The sequence below is a fragment of the Prionailurus bengalensis genome, chromosome B1 (assembly GCF_016509475.1).
Source record: "Prionailurus bengalensis isolate Pbe53 chromosome B1, Fcat_Pben_1.1_paternal_pri, whole genome shotgun sequence".
NCBI lineage: Eukaryota > Metazoa > Chordata > Mammalia > Carnivora > Felidae > Prionailurus > Prionailurus bengalensis.
This window is the reverse complement of record NC_057344.1, coordinates 39,419,594-39,433,318: the sequence shown is the minus strand read 5'-3', so window position 1 is coordinate 39,433,318 and position 13,725 is coordinate 39,419,594. Positions and strand designations below refer to the sequence as shown.

Below are 13,725 nucleotides of genomic sequence, written 5' to 3'. Positions count from 1 at the left end.
AGTATTAAAGTTGTCTCTTAGTGTGCTTTTTACCCCAAAGGGAAAACACGTTTTACTCTCTCATTACATGTTGTGTTTTCCCTTGGTGATCAGTGGAGATGTGTATTTGTGTCTGTGTGTGTTTGTAAGGATGTGGAGGAAAGTGTGCATAGGATTCAGTCTTCCAATTGAAAGCTAACCTCAATGGGGGATGGGGGTCTTCAAAACTTTACACTGGTTAGAACATACATTTTTACAGTTTAAGATTCAGATTGTTAAATTTTTCTGACAGTGGTTGCCTGAAACATAAGAAAATCCACAAACCAATATCCAAACAAAACCCAAAAATCTCTGTGGTGCCAAACAGTAAGTCGTCCTTAGTGTGACTCACAAGGCCATTGTGATTTGGAACCTGCCCTTGAGCTTCATGTCTTGCTGTGTCCTTCGCCTGGCCCCTCTCTCAGCCTTACTGAACTTGTGTAGTTTTCTGAATGTACCATAGTCTTCTTCTGTGCTATTGTACACTATTGAATATGCTCGTCAGCCTGCCAGTCCTCGCTCATCCTGTATGGAGTCTGCCTACTACACCGTTCTCCTCCTCAACATCGCTCAGATGCTTGCCTCTCCAGGCAGCTATTCTTAAGTCTCCCAAGCAGAAGTAGGGGTTTCTCACCAGCACCCCTGGCCTTAACCACAGTGCTGTAGCTGCTTGTTTCTGGGAAAGTCTGTGTTTTATTCATCTTTATGTACTGTAGTCTTTTACCAATAGTGGAAAGTGCTTTTTGAGGGATTGTTGAAGGAATGAGTGACTGAATTTATGGGTTAACAGAAGCATATCCCATTATTCACTATCCTCTTCCCCTTACTACCCTTGTGTCGCTGGAATGTTTGGAGGAAATGATATGTCATTCAGATTTCACTGCCAAGGTTTGGACCTTGGGATGGGAGCTTAACTGACTGAACCACCGAGGCGCCCCTAGAATCTGTATTTTCTAAAGCTTTCCAGTTTCTACTGGCATAGACAAATACAAGTCAACTCGTGTCTATTATGGTAGAAAATTGTGACCTATATTGTAGGTCTTCTGATTCTTTTCTTGCTCTTCAGCCTGCTGTGGTTTATATGTAGTTCAGAAGTTCCACAGAAATATACATATCTTCCCCCAAATGTCTAATGACTCACTCTTACAGCCTATTTTGTAAAGCTAAAATGAATTTTTACCACTGACTAATTAGATGAGTTAGTCGAATAGAATAAATGCTTATAGGAGATGCAATTTCCCTGAAGCACAAAGCAGTTGATGTTGATGCTTTGAACATAGACTGTGATTCAATTTTTAAGACTAGGAAGTAGGAACCCTGTGTCATTAAATATCTTATTTAAGGTGGCACAAAGTGAGCAGTGAAGCCAGAGTTAGACCGTGAGTCTCTGGCATAGATGTTGGCCAAACACAGAAGCTGTCAGCGACAGCCAGGAGACTGGGCGTGTCTGGCAGAGGGAAGGAAAATGTTCTAAGTATGAATTATGTTAGTGATTGGGATGTAGGTGTGATATGGCAAAGGGCTTTGCTAACCAGGAAGGTTATGAGGGGGTGGTTGTAGTCAGATTGAAGGTCATGGTATCTGATAAAGGGCTATGGGATCAATGTTTTAAAAATTCCAGTCATTATTATGCATTAGAAATGGATTTCTCCGGGTGCCTGGGTGGCTCAGTCGGTTGAGCGTCCGACTTCAGCTCAGGTCATGAACTCGCAGTTTGTGAGTTCGAGCCCCGCATCAGGCTCTGTGCTGACAGCTCAGATTACTTAAGTGACTTACTGCCAAAATAGAGGATGTACTGCATTTACATTCCCCAACCCATGTCTATTTCTCAAACCTGCTTCGGATTCTGTGTGTCCCTCTCTCTCTGACCTTCCCCTGCTCACGCTCTGTCTCTCTCTGTCTCTCAAAAATAAATAAAAATGTTTAAAAAATGTTTTTAAATAAAAAAAAAGAAATGGATTTCTCAAGCAACAGTTAAAAAAAATCCTATTGCAATATTCTAAAAATTTCCTTGACTTAAATATTATATATGTTAATTTGTGTATTACCAGGCTTTTTACCAGAATATTCAAGAATCCCCATATCTCTGGATCCACAATGATGATTTCTAAAAATGAGTGATTAGATTCAGCCTCCAAGCATGTTTAATACCAGTGTAGAGCACAACAAGAGTGGGGCTTGCACCAGAGCCCTGGCCTGTCTGACCAAAAGCAGGAATGCATTAAATGGCTAATGGGGCAGAGTGGGATGACATAATAATATAATAGTAGTAATGACAGTTATTAAGGTTATTGCTATTGCTGATATCACTGAGTACTTCCCATGTACCAAGCATGCATATTTGCATGTATTAATTTATTTAATCTCTACAACAGCTCTATGAAGAAATAGGTATTAATCCTATTTCTTAAAGATGAGGAAATTGCTGTCCATGAATGAATCAATAATACACTAATATTCAAAGGTGAATTTTAAGACTGACTTTCCTGATATACTTTGGAAAGTTGATTAGCTTTCTGATGTGATCTTTATTGGTGTTTTTCTGTCCTTGATAGTCAATCTTGAAAAGAAAGGAAGAACAGAAAAGAAAGAATTATAAACACCCATTTGATGGTAAAGTTAAGTTACCTTTAAAGAGATTTACCATGACATGCTTTGAAACACAGTGAATTGCCCATCATCTTCGAGCATACCATTTGGAACCTTGAACTGGCTCCTTATTTAACTTCTATGAAGGTCTTAGTTCACCTGTCTGTAAAAGGAAATGGGTAAATGGCTTACCTCATTAGAAGGCTTTTTTTATTTGTCTTTATTTTTTGAGAGAGGTTAAGAGCGGGAGTTGGGGAAGGACAGAGGGAGGAGGAGAAGCAATTCTAAGCAGGCTCCACACCCAGGGCAGACCTGACCTGGGGCTCAAACTCAACAAGGGGCTAGATCTCACTAACGTGAGATCGGGACCTGAGCCAAAATCAAGTTGTACGCTGAACCAACTGAACCACACAGGTGCCCCTAGGAGACTTTTTTAGAACTAAGATGAAATTTGTGAATGTGGTTTGAGAAATAGACATGGGTTGGGGAATGTAAATGTAGTACATCCTCTATTTTGGCAGTAAGTCACTTAAGTAATTGTGTACAGACAAGCTCAGCGGTTGACCAGAGACAGTAACACTGTCACATATTCTCTGCTCTTTAACCTTTTAACTCCTTCTCATTGCTGCTACCTATATCTAAAGATATCTGCTTTTCCACAGCATCCTGGATGTACAGTGTATTGGCAGGAAGTTCCCCAGCTATTCGGAAACATGCCCCAACAATGGCCACTCTGACTTCCCTTAGATGTTTGTTCTGGAATCCCTGCAGAACTCCCTACTATCTTAGTCCTCACTGCTGTTGTCTAGCCCCTTAAACTGTCTTTAGTTCAGGGAGACATCTAGTCTGTGTAATTTTTCACCATTGGTTTCTTAAAGTTATGGAAAGAGATGGATCTACTATTTCTTCATAACAGGTCACAGTCCTTGAAGAACTCAGGGTGAAAAAGAGATCTGTGTAGTTGGGGATCTCGAGGGGCACATTATGTGGTCTGGCCAACTCAAGGGCATAGAGAGAGGGAAAGTGCAGAGGCCAACTTCCAGGGCAGCCACATCTTGGGCCTTGTCATCTCCTGGAAGAGCCCTGCTTTTTCATTAAACTTACACATCATCAGAAATCCATTTTTCCCCATGACTTCTATTATTACTTCTGACTTCACTCTCCGCATTGTTCATTCATAGTCTGAGCCATTCCGTGCCCTTTGACCTTCCTTTCCTTAGGCCTTACTCCTCCCTTTCTAGCCTGGAGCCCATGATGGATTCCTTTGGCCACTTTCTTCCCAGCCCTCCACACCTGTCCTGCAGAGCCCAGTCCTAGATCACTGTCTTGCCCCCTCCTCCACCTGTCCTTTGTGCTGCTAGAGGAAAGCCCCTGAAAGTCTATGTGTGCTATATCAGTACAAATTTCTGATCTCCAGCCCGGCTGCACTTTGTGCTATCTCCCATCCTCTGGCCACCATCCAGGCTCCCAGCACCCCTCTCAGGGCCCGTATCCACCCTTGGTCCCCTTATGACCTGGGAAGCCTGGCCTCCCTCCCACTTCACTTAGTGTTAGTTCTCATGCCTTTGTTTGGCTTCTTGCCCCAAACCTGCACTACCTGCCCCTTTGCTTTCTTATTTCTGCCCTGCTCTGGAGAGCAGGTGATACTACTCTGTCCAAGGCCATGTCCTTTCAAGGCTGCTGGTCCCACATACCTCCCACTTTCTCATTCCATCTGTGTATCCTCATTGCCTACTTCTCTTTGTTCCTTCCTCTCAACATATGAAGGGTTGTTTCTTTTTCCTATTTTTTGTAACAAAAGAAAACACTGTCAACTCTGTAAGTTCCCTTAGCTACTGTTCTGTTGCATTCATTCCCTTCTTAGCCAGGCACCTTCCTTCCCTCCCTCTTGCCCTTCCTCTTTGCAAGGGATTTCCATTAGGGATGCAGACTTATTCTGGTTGTCCTGGTGCTTACCTTCTAGTGGTGGGAACATTAATGAATAGGCAGGTGATGGCTGAGAGGTGGCAGAGTGATGGGGCAGGGTGGGAGTGGGGAGCGAGACTAGAGAGGGCCTCTTTGAGGAGGTGGCTTTGTGAGAAGGATCCAGTTGTACCCTGGCCTGAGGGAAAGCATCCCAGGCAGAGGGGAAAGAATGGGCAAAGGTCCACAGGCAACAGTAACTCAACAACTTGAAGGAAATGAAAGGAAAATGTTCAACTCCCTCAACTCATTCCTGCCACTTCACCTGTCATCATCCTTCATGTCTGGCTTGCAGCCCTGTCCCTTCTCTGAAGCCCTCATTGGTGAGGTCACCAGTGATCTCATACTTGCCGTCCCGTGGGTCAGTTTCATCCTTGTCGTACTTAACCTTGATGAGACTGGCACCACTGCAGTCCCGCACTCGCTGGCTGCCTGTGCCCTCTTCTGCCTTCTGTGATTTGTCTCACTTCTCCTGGCCTCTCCGCCTCCCTTGCTGATGCACACACATAACTCCTGTGGGGTTGGGACACCCCAGGCCTGCATCCCATGCTCCCTCTCCTCTCCTTACAGACGTCCTGAATGGTCTGACCCACACCCACAGCTTCAGCTTGCAGGCTGGGGACACCCACCTCTGTGCGTCCCAGAGAAGCCAGTCTGCTGCGCTTCAGTCCCCCTCCAGCGGCTCCTGATATCAGCCTCTCCAAAGCTTGACTCAAAACCCTTTTCTCACCTGTGGTTGGAGTCACACTGCCTTTCTCCCTCTCCCTCACTTGCTGTCCCATTTTCTAACCACATTTTCTTGAGTTTTTTCCACTTCTCATCATCTCCCCTGGCACTGTCACAGTTTAGGGCTTTGTCATTTCTTGCTGAATGAATCATTGTGCTTCTCTCCTCATTGCAATCTGATCCCTGTGGTCCCTCGATGCTCTGCTCCCCACCCCGCTGCTATAAGGTGATGGTGCTGAAGTGGTCCTTGTCTCCCCTGTTAACAACCCTGAGCTTCAGGTCAGAGTTCGTTCCCATGAGGATGACCTAGTGGGCCGGCATGGTGTGCCCTACCTGAGTCCCCCCAGCTTCACTTCCTACCTCTGTCCCAGACCTAGCTTTTTGCACTCCAGCCTTGCTGAACTGCCTCAGGTTTGCCATACGTAACACATTGGTTTTTGCTTTTTTCTATCTCTTAGCTTATGCTGATATCTATCCATAGAATGCCCTCTCTGATTTTGTGGTCTTGGCAAACACCCACTCAGTCTTCAGTTCTGGTGAAACATCTTTTATCAAACTGTTCGCACCTTCCAGCAGGTAGACACTTCCTCCTTTCTGTTCCCTTACACCTTAGGTAGACTCTCTTAGGTGCTTATCATACATTTATGGCTGTGCTGTTTACCTATCTACCTTTCTCTCTGAAAGCACAGCGATTGTGTTCATTTTTATATTTCTAATATAAAACACAATCCACAGTAAATAACACCCATAGGTAAAATCAGTAAGGATCAAAATAACCATGTCACATGAATATGAAGCCCGTCAGGCTGGCGGGGACCTGGTGAGGATCCCAGCCCACCGGGGCGCTGGAATCATAACATGCCTTTGCTTTTCATTTATTATCTGACATCTGAGAGGTTTCATGAAGTGACAGGTAGGTTGTAGTCTTGTGGGGGGAAAATGCCTCTGAAAAGAAAGTCAACTGTTAGTAGAAGTGATAAAATAAGGAGGAGCTCTAAGTAAAGTGAGATTCTTAGAAATTTCTGATAGATTAAGAACCAGGTGATGAATTTGCATAGCTCTATAACAAGAACAAATACATACCAAATGCAATAAATAGAAGTAAGATGAGGCAATTCAGGAGTTGTTTCAGCAAGGGCATTAGTCAGTGCAACTGTTTCTTATCAGACGAAAGAAATGTTTGGTGAAGGCCGAAAACCACAATAAACTTGAGTTGGGACACATCCAGAAGTTACTGTGAACGGATGCACTGTGATGCAGCAGAAAGCAAGGCGCATACAGACATTACCCTACCTGAGGAAGAGCTTTAGAGTGGTCACTTTTTATTCGGTTTTTATGGGGAGAATTTCTTATGTAGAGTACCTGAGCATTTGAAGGTTCAGGGCACTCTCAGGAACATCTCTTTCACAATGTCAGATGTCTACTATTTTCCCTAAGAAAACAGAGCCGGCAACAGATGGCACTGTAATAATGTCTCGTTTATCCCACAGGGTCTGGGAATGAGGTACATATTCCTGCTAAGCAGAATTTTCTAACTGAAAATCACTAAAGCACCAGAATAGTTAAAAATTAATGTTAGGAGTAAAATCTTTCTCGGGTATTTCTGTTTGTGTTCTTGAATAGGAGTAAGGAGAATATGCTCTTACAGTGATATATTCAAGGCAAGTTACATGAGCGTTTTTTCTTTATATTCAGTGTCTCAGACATTTTAATTAAAAACAAATAATGTTCTGCCTCCCCCGCACTGTTGTCAGGAGACCACTAGATACTACTGTCAGCATTTCTGCCAGTTCTAGATTCCCTTTTCTCATACACTCTTCTTTTGTTGGTAGAAAGATTTTTTATGAGAATTCCTCTTAAAATTTACTACTTTGAATGTGTTGTAGACTATGAATTTAGATGATTATTGTTTAATAACTGTTACTATTGTGCGTGAAAGTAAAAGAAAAGTTCTAAGGGTGGATGTGAAGATTATCTGTGGGTAAATGAGCCAAACAGTGGTTTTTATGACAGACTTTATATTGTTTATTCTGACTTCTGCATGGTCCTGCATCTCTGCTCTGCTCTGAGCTGTTAATGTTGAATATGAAAAGTGACCTCTAGGAAGCAAACCCTCACACATGGTATGTTCCAGTCAGGCATTAAAAAGTGTGGTGAACACAGGCAGATCACAACTGCCCTGTGACTCAGTTTATTCACCTGTAGAATGACAGGGCTGGCCTAGATGATCTCCAAAGTCCTTAGGGGCCAAAAAACTTAGTTCAGCAATGAAAAATTTAAAATCTCTGAAGACCAGAGTGTTTGGAGGATTGAATGGCCACTTTGGATTGAGAACGTCATGGGAATCCTCCCAAAGGAGGAGGATCAGATTTAGGAGGGCAAAAAAGGTAGACTGGTGGGGAAATGTGTCTTGAGAAAATTCAAGGCCTTTTCAGCAGTTATTGTGGTAAAGTATACGTAAAATTTACCATTTTAACTATTTTTTTTTTAATTTTTTTTCAACGTTTATTTATTTTTGGGACAGAGAGAGACAGAGCATGAACGGGGGAGGGGCAGAGAGAGGGAGACACAGAATCGGAAACAGGCTCCAGGCTCCGAGCCATCAGCCCAGAGCCTGACGTGGGGCTCGAACTCACGGACCGCGAGATCGTGACCTGGCTGAAGTCGGACGCTTAACCGACTGCACCACCCAGGTGCCCCCATTTTAACTATTTTTAAGTGTACAGTCCAGTGACATTAAGCATATTCACATTATTGTGTCACCATCACACTACCCATTTCTAGAACCTTTTCATCATGTCAGACTGAAACTCTGTGCCCATTATATGCTAACTCCCCATTTCCTTCTCCCCCAATCCCTGGTAACCACCAGCCCGCTTTCTGTCTCTAGGAATTTGACTAATCTAGATTCCTCATATAAGTGGACCCATACAATATCTGTCCTTTTGTGTCTGGCTTATTTCACCAAACATGTGGTTTAGGGTTCATCCATGTTGTGGCATGTGTCAGAATCCCATTCCTTTTTAAGGCTGGGTCGTAGTCCATTGTGTGTGTCTACTGTGTTGTGTCCATTCATCTCTTGGTTGAGGTTTGGGCTGTTGCCATCTTTTGGTATTATAAGCAGTGCGTGTATGAACATGTGTGCACAAGTATCTCTTCAAGTCTCTGCTTTCATTTCTTTTGGGTACATACCCAGAAGTGGAACTGCTGGATCATATGTTGATTCCATGTTTAGCTTTTTGAAGAACTGCCAAACTCTTCTCCATTGTGGCTGTACCATTTTCCCACCAGCTTTTCAGGAGGGTTTCAGTTTCTCCAAGGGGAAAAAGTAGTTGTAAATGCTCATTGTGAAGCAGCTTGCCTAGAGCCCATATTTCTCGTGAGGCAGGGATAAGGCCTGCAGTTAGGATAGCACACTGAGGTCACATTATGGAGGGTCTTGAAGGCCTGGACATGGGGTTGGTACTTTATTCTCTAGGCTCTAAGAAGCTTGTGAGAGAGAAGCAGGATTAGAATGGTACTGTAGGAAGGCTGAGGGCCACAGGATATGTCAGGATGGATTGGGTCCTGGAAGTAGGACACGGGTTGGCAGAGGATTGTAGTTATTGTGCTGGGAGACCTGACCCAGGCTCCATGTGGGAAGGTAGGGAAGGCAGGGATGACAGTGGAGAAACTTCTGGGATCAGCAGTGAAGGACTGGGCCACAACCTATGCACATATATTGAGTGAAGGTAGCAGGAGTGTGAGGGTAAGGAGTCGTACCTCCTTGACCTCCAGCATCTTGATTTCTGAGGTCCTATGTTGAGGACAGGTGTAGAGAGGGGGCCTATGTCTGGTTAGCTTCTGGCCTGCTAAAGGGACAGCCATTTGCCGCAGACCAGGGAACTATACTTTGGATGCCTGGAGGTATCCCCATGTAGTTGGTCATCCTAGAGTCTGGTGCCCTTGAGTAAAATAAGATTTTACTTACAAGCACTAAGAACCTTGCTCAGGAAACAGAAACACCAAACTGAAAGTAAACTTAGCATCTATGGAGAGAAAGAAGGGGAAAGAGGGTGCCAGTTAGGGTATCTAAACCAAAATCTAAGCTCGCTGCAAAGTTCTTATTTTGATCTCTAATTAACATAATGCATAAAAATGATGCAATCCTATGCAAAGCTGGTTTGCTTTGCATTTGCTGGTGTGCATGCCACCTCACTGGCTGAAAAATCATTTCTGTCTCAGAAGGCTTCTGTCCCCCTTTTCTCTCAGCCCCTTTGTGTTTCCACCACTGAAGATTTCCAGGAGGCACAGGGATCCATGAAGGAGCGGTCCTTTGTGTTACAATCAGACTGAGGGGGCCTGTGTGCAGGCGTGGGAGGATGTGCCTGCGGGTGTGGTGGGTGGGTGGCTAGGTGTGGGTTTTAGTGGACACAGGTTGCAAGAGAGTTTTAAATAACTTATTTAAAATAGAGGGAATTAAGAGATCTGAATCAGATTTATAAGACATCATTAATTTAATTAGGCAAAGTATGGGGAAATATGCTACAAAGTTGATGTAATAACTGTTTCGAGTCATGGGATGTAGAAGACGATGAGGAAGCAGCTAACATTGTGGTGAGCAAGATTAGCCTGGCTGCTCTGGCCTTCCCAGTGAGGAGTGCCAGGCCTGGAAACCATTTTAACAAAGCTGCCACCCTGTCGCACCAGGCTGATGATACATGCTCTGCGAAAGGCAGCTCCTCTTATGTGCTTGAGAATCATTATGATAAGAACTATTACATTCTCTGGGTTCTTTGTAAGTAGATGTCCATCTTCTCAGATGGGTTTGTGTATGTTTCTACCTGTATTCTCAAATATGTGGGTTCAGATGTTTTATGATTCTTATCCCTATCTAATGCTGAGAAAGAAAGTGACTCAGTTAAAAAACAATCTTTGGCTCACATACGTTTTTATCTGCATGTTAAACTGTCAGCAGCCTTTTGCAGGTTTCTTGCTGTGTGAAGAAGGTATGCTTGCTGACCCCAATAACAGAAGTTTGACAAGGCACAGCCAGCGACCCCTGGCAGGCCTGTTTCAGCTGTGCAGACACGCTCCGTTAGCAAATGCAAACTCCTTGCTGACTCGCCCAGCCTTATTTTTGCCCTGGAATTTGGTGGTTTCCCCAGCTGCTGTAGACAAGTTAGAGGTGGGGAAGAGGCTGTTTCCTCCACAAGCACTAATTGCCTGAAAGAATTAACAGACTTTGAAGGGAACCACTTCACATTTTCAGAGAAGTCCTTTGAGCTTCCCAAGAAATGAACCTTCTTCTTTCTTCCATGAATGACCCCTGCAGGGACTCTGGATTCTGTTCCAGCATGAGCTCAGCAAAACCTCTCTCAGCTGCCCTGATTCTCAGAGCCATTGAGCAGTATGCCCTGTTACCCAAGGAAGCGATGGAGTCTTCCGAAGAGAAGTCAGTCCTTGTAACTCTGCTCTGGTCCTTAAATCATCCGGACTGGCTGCCAGCAGGTTGCGCATTTGGAATCTTGAGGCAGGCCCTTGGGACAGCTGTGAGAAATGAGACTACCTTGAAAATCCGCAGTACCAAACTCCACCTCTCTGTGGCACCTGAAGGAGATCCAGACTTTGAACAGGATCAAAGAGGCTGTAAACAGGAAAAGGGCTGTAAAAGGAAAAGCTCCTATTCTGCAGAGAGTGGGGAAGAGAACCCGGCAGTGTTTGTGGAGAAGTCCTGTTATGCCCACAAGAGAAGAGGGAGTGAGGAAGAAGGGAGGGGTGCTTTATCAGAGGTGTCGAGAGCTATGACTCCCCGCAGGCGGGTATTTCCCTGAGATATACTTTTGTAGCTTCTCCCAAGACTGGAAGGTGCATTCTAGCTAATGTGGGGATTAAGAGGAGGGAAGAAAGATGGAATAGAAAACATGGCAAGTCAGAGGTGAAAGATAAGGGAGCTTATCTGGTGATTGGCTGGATTTTTGCAAGAGTTTCTTCTGACTATAGGAAAAACATACACAATACCAGTGATGTCGGGCAGGCAATGGGACCTAGGCAGCAGGGAATCGTTTGCTTATTTGATAGAAAAATTCTGTTGGATCAGGCCTTTAGGAGGTTCATCCTGAGAGTTGACAGGTCACAACTTCAACCTGACAAATAAGACCGTGGTGTTTTAGTACAAGTGACATGGTGTAGAGCTCATTTGGGGGCAGGGTGTAAATAGATCTCCCAAGTAGTCTGGCTCTGGAGCACTGAGCTGTGCTGCTCCTCAGAGTTAGGAAGGACAATATGAAATTAAATAAGATGTGTGCCTGCCATTGTGTTGGGTATTTTATGTGTTGTGTGCTTTAATGCTTCCAGAAACTTGCACAGCGCCACTCTAAAGTACCCCCAAAATTGCTATGGTCAGTTCATCTGAAATGGCTATAATATCTAAGAGATAATTTTAACATTCTTTTAAAATTAAGGTAGAATAATTATAATATTTATCTAATCATCTTGCTGAAAGTGTGGATAATAGCAGAAAAGAAAAAAAAAACCACGCCATTCCACATCACAGCCAATCCTATTTTGGCATATTTCCTTACAGTCCTTTTTTGAATGCCTCTAATATAAATACAGTTTTGTATCTGACATTACAAACTTTTTTCCATGTTTATGAAGCTCTTCAGAAATGTGATTTTTAAATTGATGGTATTTTGATTTTGGGGGGGATTTTTTAACACGGGAGCATTTGGGGTTTTCTAATAGTTATTATATGTAGAGATTTCATCTTAATTTAATGTTTTCAAAGGTGCATTTTGTGCTAGATCTCAGCTATAAAAAACACTCAGCAGCCAAGGTTAATTTTTGAAACTATCCTTGTATTTCTGTTGACAGGGATCTACCGCACCGAAAGGGATAAAGGCACTCTGTATGAGCTCACCTTCAAAGGGGAGCAGAAGCACGAATTCAGACGACTTGTGTTGTTTCGACCATTTGGCCCTATCATGAAAGTAAAACAAGAAAAGCTCAACATGGCCAACACACTCATCAACGTTATCGTGCCACTGGCAAAGAGGGCGGACAAGTTCCGGCAGTTCATGCAGAATTTCAGGTTTGTTTGTTGGTACATGCCTCCCTTCCTCACTGTGGTGTGTGTTAAATGCTGATATCATTTCCCGGTGTTTCCTGCATTTCCTCTGCCCAATACAAAGGCCCCTTTCTCTTCTTGTTCAACTGTTTTCTTCATATAAAGTTTATCATTTGTATTCGCCTTTCCCTAAAGCAACCAGAAAACTGCCAGACAAGCATTTACTTTAAGAAATGAAAATTCGGAAGGATGGCTTTTCATCAGGATCTGCAAAGATGGCTCACTGCCTGCTGTGTTCAGGCCTAGCTTGAGTTTGGGCTCAGGTTTGGGGACAGCCAGGGGCATGAGTGAGGCCTCTCCCAGACTCTGGAAAGCCATCATCCCCATGGCCCGTGGACTTGGATAGAGGATGTGCGCCTCCAGCTGCAGGAAGCCTTAGTTGTCCTGCTCCTGCAGCGGCTGCCATGGGTTGAATCGGAATCCATTTTTTATTCTAACCTACATCTCCTCAGAGATTAAATTTAGAATTATGCCAAGAAGTTTCCAAGCGTTCATTTTTGTAGCTACTCAAGAAGACGAAGTGCGATTTTATTTTCAGATGCAGTAATGTAGTTTTTACATATGTGTCTTCAAGCTCTCTATTGTGCAGTGTTGGCTCTTGTAAGCTGTTACGACTAACATTTCCTACATTGGTCAGGATTAATTAGCTCACTTAGCTAGCCAGCTTATTTTAAAGATTATATGTGTTAATATGTGTCTAATTATAATCTTGGAAGATCAAAATTTATTTTTAATCTTTTATCATTAAATTCACATTATTAAAAGCTGGTAATGCTCAGTGGAAGGGTGTGGTTGATACTTCTCAAAATTCTAGATAATGAATGAAGTCTTTTTAAAGTTTTACATTTGAAGACCAGCCCTTCTCTAAATAAATTTTAGGGTCAGAATTCAACAGTTTTAGATGAGGCTTTTGTAAATCACCTGGTCATCCCTGACACATGTTCTCTGTGCCATGTAACTGCCTCCTTCACCAGGCAGGCTGCTCTGTTGTTGACCAGCTTCAGATATAAAGCTGGCTATTATTTGGACCTGTAGTCCACCTCCCTGTGATTTATACTCTGTGGGTCTAGTTCTAGCCTCTGAGGAAATGACTGAACTAATCCATTTCCTCTTATACATCATAGTTTTAGATCTTTAAAGACAGCTATCAGAATGTCTGTTGTCTTTTCTTCTCCAGGTTCGGGAGTTGTGCCTTCAGTTGTGACACCATGCGGAGTAGGGTGGGCTGATCTTTTCAACTGTTCCTGATTTGTAGGTCCCCTCTGCGACCATCACTTGAGTGTTGGCAGTGTCCTCTGACTCCAGTAGTAAAGTGTCTATGG

At 43.5% G+C, this 13,725-nt stretch overlaps 1 protein-coding gene across 3 annotated transcripts in view; it reads left to right on the top strand.

The window, feature by feature from the left end:
• Positions 1-13,725, top strand: part of CSGALNACT1 (chondroitin sulfate N-acetylgalactosaminyltransferase 1) — a 342,071-nt gene that overhangs the window by 284,579 nt on the left and 43,767 nt on the right. For all 3 annotated transcript variants that reach the window (XM_043562633.1, XM_043562613.1, XM_043562622.1), the window contains exon 4: positions 12,151-12,367. In XM_043562633.1, the coding sequence (XP_043418568.1) occupies positions 12,151-12,367 (217 nt within the window). The remainder of the gene's footprint in view (positions 1-12,150; positions 12,368-13,725) is intronic.